General features: G+C 36.7%; 3 protein-coding genes across 3 annotated transcripts; 2 read left to right on the forward strand and 1 right to left on the reverse strand.

Annotated features, from left to right (window-relative positions):
- On the forward strand, window positions 65-4,636 carry LOC109710080 (plastidial pyruvate kinase 4, chloroplastic). Its single transcript, XM_020232499.1, has 4 exons — window positions 65-243; window positions 710-1,165; window positions 1,553-3,166; window positions 4,324-4,636. Exons 2-4 carry the CDS (start codon window positions 738-740, stop codon window positions 4,466-4,468), a joined length of 2,187 nt encoding a protein of 728 aa, XP_020088088.1. The 5' UTR covers window positions 65-243; window positions 710-737; the 3' UTR covers window positions 4,469-4,636.
- Window positions 5,646-10,845, forward strand: LOC109710417 (probable protein phosphatase 2C 52). Its single transcript, XM_020232958.1, has 8 exons — window positions 5,646-6,555; window positions 7,110-7,237; window positions 7,318-7,416; window positions 7,791-7,949; window positions 8,309-8,395; window positions 8,729-8,820; window positions 9,522-9,596; window positions 10,389-10,845. Exons 1-8 carry the CDS (start codon window positions 6,278-6,280, stop codon window positions 10,554-10,556), a joined length of 1,086 nt encoding a protein of 361 aa, XP_020088547.1. The 5' UTR covers window positions 5,646-6,277; the 3' UTR covers window positions 10,557-10,845.
- On the reverse strand, window positions 11,893-15,729 carry LOC109710272. Its single transcript, XM_020232781.1, has 8 exons — window positions 15,533-15,729; window positions 14,900-14,986; window positions 14,244-14,408; window positions 14,015-14,120; window positions 13,425-13,607; window positions 13,265-13,301; window positions 12,840-13,010; window positions 11,893-12,157 (listed from the first exon to the last, which is right to left on the reverse strand). The coding sequence occupies exons 2-8, from the start codon at window positions 14,927-14,929 to the stop codon at window positions 11,893-11,895; spliced, it is 957 nt and encodes a 318-aa protein (XP_020088370.1). The 5' UTR covers window positions 14,930-14,986; window positions 15,533-15,729.

Here is an 18,470-nt window from a genome sequence, read left to right on the forward strand (position 1 = left end):
GAGAGAGTGGAGGGGATAAGTGGTGTGTACTGTAACTGAGTATGGGGAGGGGGAATCAGGGAAATGATGTGGGCATTTCATGCATCCATGTTTTACTTGTTTTTGCGCAGGAAAACCTTCCAGATCTCAATTACTACAATGCACTTCACTCACCTAAGAACTCTTTCTGCTTCTCCAGGCAGCACTTTTGGAGTGCTTCTTGTGTTCACTCTCCTGCCTCTCCCCCTTCTCCAAAGTCCAAAGGTGCCTGCTTTCCCTTCTTCTTCTTCTTCTTCTAATTACTTCAAACTTAATGTTTGTGATTGTTCCTTTTAATTGGGTTGGAGCTGTAGTTTTTTTTTCCTTTTTTTTTTAGTGTTTTTCTAGTATTAAATATTATTAAAACTGTAATTTTGTAATGCTGTAGCTGTAGGGGGTTTGTTTGCCTGATTATAACTTCGTCTTCAAAAAGTGCTGTTTACGTAGAGCTATTTAGTTAGGCAAAAGTTGTATGAACAAGAAATTTTGAGTTGCGCCTTATTATAACATGCTATTGAATGATTTTTCTTTGCTTTTTCTTTTTGGTAATGTTATCTTGCTATAAGATCACTTTGATGATGTATGGTTATGTTAAACACAAGAGGGGCTGCGTGCATTTTTTTTTTAAATATTTTCTCTCACAAAACAGATAAAAAGAAACAAGAAAATTGAGTTAATCTTCTTATTCCAGGGAACTGGGGACTCGCAACAGATCAGATATGTATTTGTTGAAACTAAATGGGCACTTCTCATCGCCGTACCGACTTTACTCAGCAGCCTCTGGATTCAGAGATCAATCGATACAACATCCTTTACTGCCGCAGCAAAATGAGAGAAAATACCATGGTTTTCATGCTAAATTGCATTTAAATTGCGTGCCTTCAAGCGATGCCTGGAGAGTTTTTGCCCACCACAGTTCAATAAACGGTTTTCGTCAGAGTTTCTCCGGCAATCTACGGCCTGAAATCGCGTCCATTAGATCAGGCAAATCCGGATGTGAACCGGAAGACGCCTCATTTCATAAGAAAGGTCCTTCTAATTATCCGGAGAATCATCTCCTTAATCTTATTGAGAAGTTAAAGGATGTTCAATTGCGGTTACTAGCATCGGAACAGTGGAATGCTTCTCAGCTGAAGTTATGTCACAGGTGGGTCTATTAATTTGCCGGTATTTTAGCAAAAATGTCTTGGGAAACTACTCTTTTTAACTTTTAGCTCACCTTTCAACTTTAATGACCAACGCGCCAACACTTTCGAATGATCGATGGACATTTTCCATGATGAATGCAAAATTTTCAACTATCAATCAGTTATAGAACAACATACCCTTAGTTCAGATCGCACAATGTGGTCTTGCAGTGGGGGAGCAGTTTGGTCCTAAAAGTTGAAAGATTGGTAAACATGCTAAAATGAAAACAACTGTCCAATTTGCTAAAATTCATAAAAAAGCAACTTTTCGTTGTGTTTCTAATTTAATATCTCTTTATACTGTTCTGACTTTCGAGATTTATGCTAATTTCTATTCAAAATTACAGGGTATACTTGGCGAGTGCCAAAAAATTGACTCATTATTTGGCATTACTGTGCCTTGATGATGAAAAACTTAAAGAAGAACTCTCTTCTATGGGCCTTCCAAATACCGAAAGCTTCAATTCTTCTATTCTTGCTCATATTAATCTTAGCATTCCCCTGTTAGAGAATATGTTATCTGAGAATAACAGCGGCGAAAAGAACACTCTGGATTTTGATGTCGACTCTGTTACCTCCATGAGCACATCAATTTCTTCTCATGAAGTGGCACTACTTGGTCCGCCGCAGGAGGAAAAGAAATGTCACATTATGGTAACTGTTGGGAGAGAAGCTCTATCCAATGAAGCACTTGTCACGGATCTTCTCAAGGCAGGAGCAGACATTATACGAATAAATTGTGCGCACGATGACCCGACAGTTTGGAAAGAGATTATTACAATGACGAAAAACAGCTCTCAGATGCTCAAGGAACCATGTCGCATTCTCATGGATCTAGCCGGCCCGAAGCTTAGGACCGGCCGCGTGACGAAGGAAGCAAGCATAATGAAAATAACTCCGAAGTTGAATGATTATGGAGAGATGATATCCCCCTCGCTTATTTGGATATGTTATTCCGCAAGTACTCCTCTTCCTCCTCATCTATCAATGGATGCGATTCTTTGTGTTGAGAGAGAACTATTTAAGGATATCGAGGTAGGTGATACACTAACTCTTATTGATGCTAGAGGAAATAAGAGATCAATCAAAGTTCGTATGATGGAACATGTAAATACAGCGAACTGTGGTTTCGTAGGAGAATGTTCGAGGACTGCTTTTGTTAAATTAGGCACAAAACTCTATTTGAAGAAGAAGAATAGGAAAACTTCAGTTGGAAGAGTAGTGAAAATGCCGACTAGCGAGCCATTTATTATGCTTAATACTGGAGATCTGCTTACTGTATTTAGAAAGTCTTGCTTGCCTACGGAGGGATTGGCTACTGTAAAATTTGATTCAGCATGGATTACTTGTTCCTCTGATCATATATTCAATGCGGTTAAAGTTGGCGAGCCAATCGCATTCGACGATGGTAAAATTTGGGGTAAAGTACAAGAAAAGAATGCCAATGAGATCACCGTCTCAATTACTCGTGCCAATCCACTTGGTTCAAGACTTGGGTCGGGTAAATCGATTAACATTCCAGAAAGTGAAGTTCAGTTCAAAGGGCTAACCGAAAAGGATTTTACAGATCTTGATTTCGTTGCAACTCATGCCGACATGGTGGGATTGTCGTTTCTTCGAGATGTCAACGATTTGATCACTGTTCAACATGAACTAGAAAGAAGAAAGCTTTTGAGACTCGGTGTCGTACTGAAGATAGAAACTAGAGAAGCCTTCGAGAATCTGCCTCACTTACTATTTCAGGCTATGCGATTTTCCAATCCGCTGGGGGTTATGATTGCTAGAGGTGATCTCATGGTGGAGTGTGGGTGGAGTGAGATGGCGAACATACAGGAAGATATAATGGAGCTATGTAGAGCTGCTAATATTCCAGTTATATGGGCAACTCAGGTATTGGAATCGCTTATAAAATTTGGCTTTCCTACAAGAGCTGAGATCACGGATATGGCCAGCGGCATAAGGTATGTTGAGTAGGTAAACTATGTACCTTTTTTAATTACGCCAACAGAGTTTTGATTTGAATCAATTACTCCTAATGCTCATCCCGTTTAACAATTAAGAACTTCTATTACTCTGCCACCTAAAACAAACACCATTTCAGCATAACCGGTAAAACAGAACCTCAGAAAACTCGTACATCATCAAAACACGGTCTTTTTTTTTTCGCAAATGGAGGACTAATGAAAGGATTTAGTTGTTATGTAAAACAAATTTCCAGGACTAAGTTGTTAAGATTGGATTGAGTTTCAGGCTTTCAGCTTTAAGAACTGATTTGTATTAAAGCCTTCAAGGGTAGAAACCAACGTGAAAAATGGAATTTTCAAATGGCATCATGATGAAGAACACACGACAGCTTAGACTTTATGGCGCGTTTGGTTCGCATTATAAAAGATTAGTAGGAATAAAAGATATCCGAGAATCTTATTTCTATTAATCCTATTACTAAGAATGTGGAATTCCTGTGTTTGGTTCGCACGGTAATATTAATTAGCCATGTTATTTAATATTACAAAAAATATACAATTAATTAATTAATTAATTTAATTAATTTTAGATAATGTTACCAAAAGTTTTAACATCTTTTTAGAAAAAAGGAAGAGAGAATATAAGTTAGAGAGAGTGAGAGCATAATAAAAAAAAATAGAAAGAAAAATATAATCGAAATTAGAAAGAGTGAGAGAGTTGAAATTTTAGAAAGAGAGAGAGAGAGAAAGCTTAGTTTAGAGAGAGAAAAAAAGTTGAATTTTAGAGAGAAAAATAAGTTTAGAGAGAGATATAAGGTTAGAGTGTAAAGAAAAATAATATCAGTTAGCCGGCGGGTAGGAAGAAAGAAAGATATTAGATATATTATGATTACCCCAATCCATTAATATGAGGATACCCACCCTCCCTCAAGGGAATGAGATTAGTACTTTGGGGTGAATCTTATTCCCAAGTGAATCCAATATTACCAACTAGATTACTTAGCGCGTTTAGCCAAATACCGTCATATTTTTTTATTCCCATTGGATTACTAGGAATCTTTAAAAGATAGCGCGAATCAAACGCACCCTTAGTTTCATTTTGAGTCGCATACATTTGGCGAGACAATCTGAAAGGATAAATGTTCAATCTGCAGATCTAGCTGTGTAATGTTGAACAAAGGGGAGCACATCGTAGAGGCCGTTTCGGCGTTGAATTCCATCTTATCCAACTGTTCCACGAAGAAGACCAAGAAAATGCTCCTGAAACTGCCACAGCTCAAAAGTGGGCCTACTCAGTAAATTCCTCATGTTATCTTTACTGTAAAAATTTGATTGTATGATGTATTAGAATTTCTCGCAACGGACAGGTAGGCGGGGGATTTAAAATGCAACATGTTAATGGTGTAGCTGTAGCTATGAACTTCAGATAGCTTAGTGCAATATAATCACAACTTTTTTTTATCAGAATTGAAAATGAAATGCTGCCTCTTTCTGAACTATTGTCATCATCACCATCATCATTTTCCTCTTCTTCTCTAAATTCATTTATTTATTTTGAGTACCATTCAAAATTGAAGTTTTTCTTCAAAAATAGCTCACCGCGTAAATTGTTTTCTTTTTTCGCTAAAATAGCGAGAAGCTGCTTTGTTCCGAATTTCTATTTCCTTTACTAACTTCAGCCAGAGTAAGATTGCTGAAACTGGCAGAACTCAAAGCTTTTTTGTCATCAGAATGTGTGATTTTTTTTTTTTTTTTTAATCTCAGAAAACTGTTGTTCTCGAAAGCAAATTCCGGGGTTTTAGAGGTGTTAGTGTGTTACCCTATAGACAGGGCTCTGTCCAAAAAAAAAAAAAAACAATCTATGAAATTTCTATTATTTTCTCTCAATTCGCGCAGAATTCAAATATTTGTAATCAAAATAAAAACCTGCTATTGTGTTTTTTCCTTCTTTCAGAAGCGTTGAGGTGCATCTAGGGCTGGCAAACGAGCGAGCCGGCTCGCGTTCGACTCGTGTTCGGCTCGATATTCGGCTCGCTCGAGCTCGACTCGAAATTAGGCTTGCTCGAGCTCGGCTCGAATTAATTTCAAGCCGAGCTTGAGCCTAGATTTAGGCTCGAAATTAATTTCAAGCCGAATTTGAGCTGACATAAACTCGCTCAAGCTCGGCTCGTTTCCACCCCTAGGTGCATCCTACTCTCAAAAACTCTCCCAAAATTTGTTAAATAAGCTTCTTTTTTTTTTTTTCTCGCAAATAAATCATACGGAAACTGTGAAACAAAGGGCGCACTATTTTCCTTTGGAAAAAATATATATACATATACACCAGATTATAGAAAACTAAACATACTTTTTATATTTTTACTAGGTAATAACACTATTATGCAATAAACCTGTACGGTCATAGATCACACGGTTAGAATCCCGAGAACGTAGAATACAAAAAAGAGAGAGAGAGAGAGAGAGAGAGAGAGAGAGAGAGAGAGGAGGTGTCCACACAGTGTCGTTCACTGCACTTAAACATTTCCTGCCTCCTCCCTTTCTCTTCTCTTCACACTCCGCTCCACCACCGCCTTTATCGTCTCTCCCCACGCGCGCTCTCTCCTCTCCCAACCGAAACCCTAATTTCTCTTATACTCTCCCTTTCGATCCTCATATGTATGTATGAGAGAGAGAGAGAGAGAGCGAGAGAGAGAGAGAGTGTGTGTGTGTGTGTGTGGGCGTGTGGAAGAGGAAGGGATTGCGTTGTTTTTAACATATTGTAGGGTGCTGAGTCCCTCGATTCCGATCTCGTGAGCTCTCTTTATGCACCGTAGCTTTTGATCTGTTTTCAAGAGGGTTTCGGTGATAACAAAAAGATCGCTTTTTTGGGGCTGTAAAGCTTAGTGTTTTTCCGTAGCCATTTCGTTTTTGTGATGAAATTTTGATCCCAAAACGCTAATAAAGAGCGTCCTTTTGGAGCTTTATTTGCGTATTCGGTGGGAAAAAGAAAAATCGGATTTTTGTGATACGTTCTTCTCTTTTTGAAGAAAAAAAAAAGATTTGTGTTCACGAACATTTCGATCGAGGTGCTGTGGACTGGCATTGTCAGGCCAGGATCTGCCGATTTAGATGGTATGCATCGCTAGCATAAAGGATTTCATCGTGCGCACGACGAGCCTGAGGGGGTTCTCGTCGAGCAAATTGGGGCACTTTAGGGTTTGTGGGCGGGATCTGGATGTGTGGCCTAGGTTTTACTTTCCTCAAAGCCGGCGCAGGTTTAGGGCAACCGTGAGGATGATGCTCGACTCCGGATCGTCTCAGCCGTTGGAGCCGCGGCCCGCGGCGAATGTCTTGAGGGAGAAGGATCGGGAGGATGATGGGAGCTATGCAAGTGGAGGTTGGAAAAGGTAGGATTCGAGAATGTTTGAAATGTCGCTAGTACTTTTGATATATATCTAAGTCATTTCGACGCAATTAATGTTGTGTTGTTTCTTGTAATCAACTTAGTCATCAGTACCAGAGCTAGATACATTTTCATGAAAGCAACTTGTGATGCCACTTTTGTTAGTGTCTTTCTCGCATCAAATGCTTGTGTACTTGTTTGGTAATGACTAGTGATGTTAAATGCAAAGGAAATAGTGTTGGCAAAACCATGTGGTTCAAAATGTACCATTTTGCTCCCATGCGGTTTTCATTTTGGTTTTCTGTTAGTAAATGCTGGTGAAGTGGGTAACAAAGTGCTGCATTTTATTTTATAAACCATTGGGTGGTAACATGTAGCACTTACTGCCCTGTTATTTGCACTTTGTCACCTTCTGATGGCAGTTCCTTACGGAAAACTAAAATAGAAATCACAGGACCTTCTTTACTTGAAACCAAGGAGTAGTAAATTGCAAATGCGCTACCATAAATTATTAAAGCACCTCAAATTATTTCTGCAATGTTGTTTTGCTGATTTCAGTGAGGATGGAAAATTGAGTTGTGGATACTCGAGTTTTAGAGGGAAAAGAGCGAGCATGGAGGACTTTTTTGACGTAAAAATATCAAAAATTGATGGACAAACAGTCAGTCTTTTTGGGGTATTTGATGGTAGGATCATCCTTCTCTATGAGCTTTTTTTTTTTTCTTTTTCAATTTTTGCTCCTTTAATTGTGAAATTAGTACCACAGGTCATGGAGGTTCACGAGCAGCCGAGTATCTTAAGGAGCATTTATTCGAAAACCTTATGAAACATCCACAGTTCATGACAGACACAAAGTTGGCTATAAGTATGCTTGCCTTTTCCATTTTCTGTGATGATTCATTCTTTGTTAGTTCCAATTCTTTGTTGAAAGAAATTATCATTTTCACCCTGGCGCACTATGCCAACCATGTGGTGCCCACCGATCTGCCTTCCATCCCTTCTCATACTTCAATCACCAATCATTGAGTGAGTTATGGCCTTCTTTTGTTTTGAAAATTCTTTTCTTTTGGATGGTTGGATTTGAATGCATGAGATGTGATGGGGAGCAAGTCACTGAGCAGTGCATGGGCTGACATGATGATTGAGGTGCTGTGAAGGCAATAATTTTCGTTTTGTTTCAGATTTGATGAATAATGTCTTTACTCATTTTCTTTGTTTCTATCTTCTGGCAAAGTGCAGCTGAAACATATCAGAAAACTGATTCAGACTTCTTAGATGCTGAGTCCAGTACTTTCAGGGATGATGGTTCTACAGCTTCCACTGCAGTTTTGGTGGGTAATTATCTGTATGTAGCAAATGTTGGAGATTCACGTGCTGTCATATCGAAGGCAGGCAAAGGTAGTATATGTACATTATGGTTTGTGGCATTTCTGTTTGCCGAAGATTGGCACTTTCTTACATAATTGTTCCCAAATTGAAGCACCGTAACGATAAATGGAAGTTGTCATTGTGTGTATGCTTTTTAAACTCAGCAAACAGCTTACTTTTGTGCCTTCCTACTTAACATTTTAAGAATTCCACAATGCAGTATGTTATACACTATAATTGCAGCTATGTGTTACATGCGTTTCCTTGTACTCGCATTTGTAGACTGCTGTTTTCTTAACCCTTCTATGCATATTCATTTTGAATTTTCTAGATTTTCTCCTACCGCTAGTAGTCTTGCAGTTTCTTAATTTTCCCTTATTTCCTTTTAGCCATCCCGCTCTCTGAGGACCACAAACCAAACAGAGGTGATGAGCGCAAGAGAATTGAGAATGCTGGAGGTGTTATTATGTGGGCTGGTAAGTCTTCGACTGTCCAGTAAAAATTGTTTTCTCTACTTAGTTTAATTTCATGCTAATATTTGTGGAATGTGTATTGCTTTTACCTTTAGCTTGAAAGCAAGCACTGTTTGTTAAGCACTTAATGCATTAAAATAGCCTCAAATCATCTCAAGCATATGAACGAACCTGTAAAATAAAGGTACTTGCTATAGTTTCAAAGTGATTTTAGAATATCCTTTTGTGTGACCAAATATGATTGAGTCATATGCTTTTGTTTCATACTTCTCAAGCTCGGGTTAGATATTAATTTATGAAGTTGGGTTGTTATTCGTTGTATTACTAATACTGCAGGTACTTGGAGGGTAGGAGGTGTATTGGCTATGTCACGTGCGTTTGGTAATCGCAATTTGAAGCAATTTGTTGTGGCAGACCCTGAGATTCAGGTATCTAACTTTATTTGGAACTCTGCCTCAAAGTTAGTTTTTTAAATTTTAGATGATTCTGATGTAACTAAAAATTATATTTAAGTGATGGCCTTTTTTACCTCATTTCTCAGGAGCATCTCTCCTTAGTGCATGATAATTGCTCTACATGATGACCAAGACCACATATAAAATTGGATTATTTAATTAGGGACTGTAGGTTGTTATATGTTGCATTAGGACAAACTGTGAGGAAAAAAATATAATTGCTTGACTGAAACGTGCTTGCTTTGTGCCATATTACTATGATTTGTGCAATCTGTTGAAAATGAAGCTCAACGGATAAGCTGTACTATATGTGTGACAATATTTCTAATGTACATGTCAGCTTTAAGATGATATTAGTGTTACTGTTTTAGCCAAGGCAAATAAGAGACTTCGTTGTGTTAATATTTGACTTTATGGAAGTAAGATAATTGTAGTACTATTTAGACAAATGGAATATTCAGGAAAACAAGGAATGATATATTCTTATCAAGCCGGAATCTTTGAAAATCTTGTTGACATAAATATGGTCTACGTGCATAGCTATGAAGATTGGGCAATTGGGCACAGAAGATTTACTCCTACGTGCTATCTTTTAAATGTTATATCAGATGCTTAGGAAGTCATGACATTTACCTTGGCAATGTACTCTTAAGCCATAGAGTCCCTCTCTGCAGGAAGAAAGGATTGATGATAAATTGGAGTTATTGGTACTTGCAACTGATGGATTATGGGATGTAGTAGCAAACGAGGTAAGTTGCTACTTTCTTTCACTATTTAATTGTTGGCTCTGGCCTTGCACCTTCCATGCATGAATGTTATATTACACTAATTTCATAATTCTAAGCTTATCGTAAGAAATGTGTTATTTCCTTTTTTGTTTTCACACAAACGCAATCTGTTATACTTGCTATGATCTCAGCTGTTACATTCCCGAGCTTTGATCTCAACTATTTATTTGTGATTCTTAGCATTTGAATCATTGTTATACCACAGTTGTATGAATCTAAGGTCCTGGTGCTTAGGAGCTGTTTACTAGGAGGTAATTGTAAATACCGTGTCATTGGATATGTAGTTAGACATACAATAGTTGCACGCTTACACCCGCACGTATCTTATTTGACTACTTGCAGTTGAGAGTGTACTATTTTTACGTGGTTGCATGCCCCTGGAAGTTACATCCGCAAATTTTGTTACTTTATGTACTGGTGGTGTGCTTATTCTCATTGCGGGGCATTTATTCCCTTTTTCCAATTTGAGAGTTAAAAAGAGTAGGTGAAATTAACTGCAATGTGGAATTGGCCAACCCAACTATTGCACTTCACCTATGCCTAATTTGGGCATCACTTTTTTCCTTTTGAGATTTGGGCAGATAGGAGAAATTGGGACTAAAATTGCTCACCCTGATTGCCGCATTTCACTACAGCAAATTTGGGGCCGTCGAGATGCACCTACTTAGATCAAATAGAATTCATACTTTTTGTTTCCCTCTCAGTAGTCATTACTGACTTGTACTGTTATGTTGCATTCTTATCATCTACAAGGATGCAATTTCCCTCGCAAGAGCTGAAGAAGTACCAGAGGCCGCCGCCCGGAAGCTAACGGAGACGGCTTTCTCTCGGGGCAGTGCGGACAACATCACCTGCATTGTGGTGAGATTCCACCACGACACGATGGATATAGATGATCCTCCTCTTTCTGGTGAGAATTGATATTAAAGAGTTTTTTCATTCTTCTCGTCTACTTGGACCATATTCTGAATGGATCACTGAGACTTGATGGTTTTTGAGATAACGAATCTGTGTTTTTTGGATGTTTTCTTAAATAAGGTTGCTTCTTTTTTTTTTTCCTCCAAAAGAGCTGGTGTTGTCGCCACTCGAGGTAGTTTCCTACTTCTGTCCAAGCAATTAAAGCAGTTTTCACGTTCTTAATCAGTATGTGCAGTAAATACAAGTATTGCTTTCACGTGTAATATTAAGTGTGTTCCATTTCGTTGTTATAGATGGTTTGTGTGAGCTGTGAAGCGTTTGTAAAATCCAAGCACGGGATATGAGGGACAGTAAATCAAATCGGCATACTTTGAGAAGCGTCTCCACATAATTTTCACAAGCTGGCAGTTTTAAGAACCACTTGAATTTGTCCCAAAAACTCACTACATGTATGAGATTGCATATAAATAATAAGCTCGAACTCACATTAAAATTCTGTTCACCCGTGAAAAGTAGACATGACCGGATAATTTAATCCTTTATTATTGTCTCATACTTTGCACCCAAAAAGGTTGGTTTATCGGCGGGTGCGAAAATCTACTTCCGTCCTTTCACTCATTGAAAATTGATCTCACTGGGAGTAATTTCTCTGCAATTTCTTGAAGAATCTGGGGTCGATACAAGGTTCAAAGTTCTCAGAATGGTAAAAATAGATGAATAATGATTACATGATTAACCGTCAATGTAAGGACAACACAAACGGAAAAGATGGTAGCCTTGAACTTGTAGAACCTAATCTAGAAGTTGAAGTCGGCAAAGTTTGATGGCAGAAGATAAATACATCTTCTCTACTATTTCTCTTCATCTGGTTGGGAACAAGGGCTGGTGATGACATCCGCAAAGTACTCTTCGACTGGAACACAGCGATCATAGCAAACATACAAAGTGTCAAGATCAGGGTTCTTCATCGAAATGCCGATTTTGCTTACAGGAAATATGGTTAATCACAAATTTGGTCCCTGAACCATGCACTCCTGATGTTATAAGTAGAAAAAGAAGAGAAACAAAGTGAGTGGTAACACGTTACCTATATCATCCTGGTCTGGAGAGCCACGTAAGATGTCCGAGTCCGATGGTAAGAACAGAGAGCCAGTGTAGTTCTCCAAGTCTCCAAGGTCTGATAGGAACCAAATTTTTGCGCTAAGACAAATATATTAGCAGCAAAAGAAGCAATATAACTGATAGTTTTTCTGTGTCAACCAACATATAACATACCTTCCAAATTAGTCAAGTCTGCCGTTAAGTCCGAATGATTGAAGTTCCAAAAATCTTCTACGGATCAATCATTCCAAAAATCTTCTACGGATCTGATCGAGTTGCTAGACTGTTCGACTCCCCCATCGTGCCCTAGTTGCAAGGTGCCTTCACTCCCCATTTCAGAAGCGAATGACGCATCCATGGCCATCCCCGATATCTCCGATGGAGTGAAAGGGAAATGGTTGTTGCTCGATGCCCCTGATGCAGGACTCATGGCCATGGCATTGTTGTTGCATGAAGAGGCTCCACGAGCAGAAGCTTCAGGTGTGCCATTGTCCATCACAATGCTTCAACCGATTTAAAGGGATATTAAGCATTTATAAATCCAATTGCAATAGAAGGAAAAATGTATTACTAGCCGTCACAGCAGTTGAAATTAGAGAAAGATTTGAACAGCAGATATTGAGTATCAACAATGTGGCCAAGTACCCTGAAGATTGAGAGCCTATTCGGGTGCTAAAGTAACTTACCCGCCATAACAAAGTAAATTACCTGCCAAATCTCCTACTTGTTAGTTGGTGGTTCAGAGGCATATACAGATGTCTAGGAAAGGCACAACTAATTTATTTTTTCTACTCACATTGTCAGTGAAGTGCGCTATCTCTGTAGCAAGCTGTTTGTGTTGCTAAAAAGTGTTCGGTGCCTTCTTTATACCGGAAACTGTTATTACAATGTTTCAACACATAATTTTGATTAAAGATATTAATACAGAGGTCTGAATAACAAGAAAATATGATCTATGCTTTTTACAGGCCCAGAATACTAATCAACAAGAAAAGTATCAAGTAACGTGTTGGGCCATTCATTTCCCTAAGTTCTGTTCTCACTCGATCCCTTTATTTCCAGATGCTTAATAAGGAAAGGAATGATATGGTCAACTAAAAACAACACTGTCGCTTCATTAATCAGATGATCCTCATTTCAGTAAAGGAAAAACATATAAGAGCAAAATGAAAAACATGGTCTTACTCATTGCCGGAATTCATACAAATTGGGTGAAAATTGCCCGGAGCAGGAATTCCGTTCACTACATGACAGCTGGATGGTCCGCAACCCATAGAATTGAGATGAGGTTGACCTGGTGTTGGCATTGGGGGCTGCTGAAGAACTGGGTATCCCATGGGTAAATTATTAACTGCACTGCAAGCAGGTTGGTATACATAAGAATGATGATTGTGGGGGCAGAATGCATAGTATAAATGCTGATTTTCTTTTGAACCAATGCAACATAGCAACTTTTCCTCTAATTGGAACAATAATAAGTTTTTAGTCTATCAAACTAATTTCTCATTTTCTTTTTAACTCTCCTCAATTGAAACAGATGATAGGTGCATCAGAAGTATATAATAAAATACACTCGTGCAGCTGTAAGTATGTAGATGTGTAGTTCTTACATATCATAGAAGAAATTCTTTGCCAATTTCAAGTCTTCTGAAGAATGATAAAACCAAGTACAAATATTAAAATCAGATGCTAATTTGCTAGAGCTTAGAGAAAGGAGTTTCTGTTTAGAATAGTCTAAGATACAAGGAAGAATCTAGAAGGAGAAGTTACCAGGCATATGATGAATCCCATTTTGTATAGGAGTTAGTGGAACCTTAGGTGGAGCTGGGTACTTCATGAGATGGTACTGGTGCTCCAATAACTGATTGAATAAGATGATCTGTTTTTTCAATTTCAGCCTGATGTAGTAAGCCCTGAAGAACTCAGAATTTTCTTCTTCCAGTTTCTGCCATACTAATCCAAAGATAAAAATTATCAGCATATAAAGTGTAATGAATGATTCAAATAAAACATAATTAAAGAAGTACCAGACAAGTACTGCTGGGGAAATGGGTGTTTGCAATCAAACAATCTGGGTAATATTGTTTGACGGGTTTCAATGGTTTGCAGTACCACACAATAAGGGAGAGCGCATGTTATTACTCATTCTTATTAACTATTATAGCGTGCATGAAGCACTTAAAAATGGAAAAGGAAGATATTGAAGGACAACTAGACCCCTCAGTGTTTTGCCATGTATACAGCATATAAACAGCTTACAAAAATATGACTTGCCACTTTAATGATGCACCAATATATGAATACTAATTCATTAATGTCAAACGGTACTACTATAAATGTGTCTTTTGGTAGATACCCACCTAGTGTAGTAAAACCAGGTTCTATTCTAGCACGAGTCGAAAGAGTCCTAACCACTTCCGCCTTATTCATATACAGTTGTAGACAACGCTCTATCAAATTCTGGACCTGCAACAGCAAGTTTTACGGTAACAATGTAAGATAAGAGCTCGAATTGCATTTCAATTATAGAAAAAAATATTTCCACATAATTATAGTTGAAATATTTCAAATCCAATCTGATCATCTTACGAGTTCAATGTCTTCATGAGAAACCTTTCTATTATCACTAGTTGCAGCTGGTATCGAACTAGAATCCGTTCCAGGAGCCTCATTGGCTAGTTGATTTTGCTGGTTACTTTGTAAGTCGTGCATAACTTGTACAGGTGGTTGCACTTCTGCAGTGCTTCGAGTGTCCTGCAAAAGGAAGCGCTATTCATGATTCCAGCAAAATTTCAGATCGTCTCGCATTACAGAATTTATTCTATTTTTTTGAGTTATTTCATTTTGGTAAAACTCTGGAATAAGCCTCGTTCATGTAAGATGAATCTCTGCAAGCACTATAAATTAGGTTCTGCTTCTTCAGCAACTCCTAGTGAGCTAAATACCATTTGATGACTCACAATTACAATTTCTTGGGCAGTTGGTGCAGCAATCAAGCACTATGGCCAACACTTTGTCCGCGTCTATCATATAAATTGGAGGTACTTGCTTGCATCTAACTAAATTGTACACTAACAAGGAAACATATATATATATCTCACATAAACATGTTTGAGAATGCGGTGGACGTCTACGTATATAATCGAGCATTTATGCATGCACCAAGTGTTCTGTCGACAGCATCTCATACACACCACACATCGAAAATATGTTAAACTACGGGATTGAAGCAACAAGAAGCTCACCTTCGAAGATTTCATTTTGGATTCTTGCATAACTGCAGCTATTGTTCTTCTTACTCACCAGTACTGAAATGTGCAATTATGCTTCTCCTGGAAAGACCAAATATTTCAGTGTCTCTACGAAACATGCAGGAACTTGCGAATTACAATCTAAACATCATTCTAGGACTATCATGCAAAATCGCCTGACAAGGACAAACTCAAAACACTATCCTAGGACTCGCGCGTTAGTTCGAGACTATTCCTGCATCGTTTTCTTTCAGATCGATTTGACGGGTAACATGATATCAGCGTCAATTTTAAGCCTCTATGGAAAAGCACAATTACGACTGATAATTTTGAGAAATAAGTTATGGTTTTGTTTGAGAATTTCACAAGTCGACATTTTAGTGGAGTGATGATTAATTGCTCATACTACAGAAAAAAAAAAAAAATTATAGTTGATAGTGGCAGCATAATACCACGAATCAATGAAACAGTAAAAAATAAATGATGCGTAAACAAATAAGCAAGTAAATGCACAAATCCGAAACAAGAAAACAGAACACATACTCTCTGCTATAATAACGACAACAAAATATGATTCGAATATCGAAATTAGAAAGCAAACACGGGACAAAAGAAGAGATCCCGCACCTTTTTAATTTTTTTTTTCCTCCTACATTCCTTGCTCAATGGTTTTTGGCAACAAATCTTGAAAATTTACCCCCAAATTGAAAAAAAAAAGTTACAAAATTTTCTCGAACGAGCTCACCGTGAAATTTGTGAGATGAAGAAGAGGAGACTCCTTAGGGTTCTCTTTTTTTTTTTTTTTAAATTATTGGGAGCGCTTTCGTAGTCTCTCCATGGACTCTCCAAGCTCAGGGGAAAGAGGTGGAGTCCAAAGAGAAAGGACGGGGGAGGAAGAAGCCGTCCATTATATATATATATATATATGGAAAACTTTAAATATCACCCTCGTAATTTCTCGTTTTCTCAATTTAGTACTTTATACTTTAAAATATATTATAGATTTTATTTTTCTCTTTTCGTTATCTTTAATAAATTTTTCGTTAAAGCAATGACACAGATAAATCACATAATACTGAAGTAAAAATTAGGTAAACCCATAGATTTTTAAAGTGAATATTCGATAAATCATTGGTGGAACATCTAAGTTTTTTTTAATATATAATTTAACAAAAATTTAACGGAGGCCCAAACAAAATAGAAAACTAAAGTAATATATTTTAAATCATAAAATACTAAAATAAGAAAGTACGAAACCACATAAGTGATATTTGAAGTTTATCCATATATATATATACTAGTTGAGTGTACGTGCAAATGCACATAATAATTATTTTAATTTATTTTAAATCAANACAATCTAAACATCATTCTAGGACTATCATGCAAATTCGCTTGACAAGGACAAACTCAAAACACTATCCTAGGACTCGGCGTTAGTTCGAGACTATTCCTGCATCGTTTTCTTTCAGATCGATTTGACGGGTAACATGATATCAGCGTCAATTTTAAGCCTCTATGGAAAAGCACAATTACGACAGATAATTTTGAGAAATAAGTTATGGTTTTGTTTGCGAATTTCACTAGTCGACATTTTAGTGGAATGATGATTAATTGCTCATACTACAGAAAAAAAAAAAAAAAAAATTATAGTTGATAGTGGCAGCATAATACCACGAATCAATGAAACAGTAAAAAATAAATGATGCGTAAACAAATAAGCAAGTAAATGCACAAATCCGAAACAAGAAAACAGAACACCTACTCTCTGCTATAATAACGACAACAAAATATGATTCGAATATCGAAATTAGAAAGCAAACACGGGACAAAAGAAGAGATCCCGCACCTTTTTATTTTTATTTTTCCTCCTACATTCCTTGCTCAATGGTTTTTGGCAACAAATCTTGAAAATTTACCCCCAAATTGAAAAAAAAAAAAGTTACAAAATTTTCTCGAACGAGCTCACCGTGAAATTTGTGAGATGAAGAAGAGGAGACTCCTTAGGGTTCTCTTCTTTTTTTTTTTTTAATTATTGGGAGCGCTTTCGTAGTCTCTCCATGGAGTCTCCAAGCTCAGGGGAAAGAGGTGGAGTCCAAAGAGAAAGGACGGGGGAGGGAGAAGCCGTCCATTATATATATATATATATATGGAAAACTTTAAATATCACCCTCGTAATTTCTCGCTTTCTCAATTTAATACTTTATACTTTAAAATATATCATAGATTTTATTTTTTTCTTTTCTTTATCTTTATTAAATTTTTCGTTAAACCAATGAGAGAGATAAATCACAGAATACTAAAATAAAAATTCGGTAAACTCACAGATTTTTAAAATGAATATTCGATAAATCATAGGTGGAATATCCAAAGTTTTTTTTTATATATAATTTAACAAAAATTTAACGGAGGCCTTGACGAAATAGAAAACTAAAGTATATATTTTAAATCATAGAATACTAAAATAAAAAAGTACGAAACCACATAAGTGATATTTGAAGTTTATCCATATATATATATACTAGTTGAGTGTACGTGCAAATGCACGTAAAAATTATTTTAATTTATTTTAAATCATTATAAATTTGCACATTATATTTATTTAAAAATTTATAATTTATAAATTCATATGTTATATTTTATTAGAAAATATTTGTAATATTCTATATATTTTTTTACATATATTAAATATTTATATATATTTTTTATTTCTGATGATCTAAAATTTAAATACGTGTTTTAAACAAAAAACATCAAAATTTAATTCAAATACTCTAGATCACTAGGCAAATGATATCGAAAAATCGCAAAATTTATTTTCTAGGTACTTCAAATACTCTAGATCAAGTCTAACGGAGCTGATCGTCGATTCGAAAGTCCCAACATCTAAAACAACTTGGAAGCACGTACCTTCCATAAGCATACTAGCCGCACTATATATATATATATATATATATATATATATATATATATATATATATATATAGAACTAGGCTGGAATACTATTAATAGCACCAATGACTTGGTGCTATTAAGTTTTCTGTCCTTAGATTAAAAGATGTGCGGTTAGGATGATGTGGACCCCTTAGAGTTGAGTGAGTGGTTGGTTGAATAGTATATTCGAACGGATGAAAATGATAAAAGAAGTAAATCTATCGGTAGAAAACTTGATAGCACCAAATATTTCATGCTATCGATAGTATCCCAGCCGGACTATATATATATATATATATATATATAAAGCCTTATATTACTTTTATTCTAAGTCAAATTTATATTTAGGAGTATCCCTTGGCAACCAACCATAGTCTGAATCCTGTTGGAATCCACTAGTAGAAATGGAATTTTAAAATTTTCATAAATTCCATGTACCCGGTGTATATATGTAATGTATGTAGATGAAAAATGGAGGGCATAAGTTAATTAACATCCTCTTCACCAGTGCTTTGGCTTCTCAAATGAGCTATATATTATTGACCAGCATATNTTTCTGATGATCTAAAATTTAAATGTGTTTTAAACAAAAAAACTTCAAAATTTAATTCATACTTATTTCAAAATTAAA

The sequence above is a fragment of the Ananas comosus genome, linkage group 5 (assembly GCF_001540865.1).
Source record: "Ananas comosus cultivar F153 linkage group 5, ASM154086v1, whole genome shotgun sequence".
Classification (NCBI taxonomy): domain Eukaryota; kingdom Viridiplantae; phylum Streptophyta; class Magnoliopsida; order Poales; family Bromeliaceae; genus Ananas; species Ananas comosus.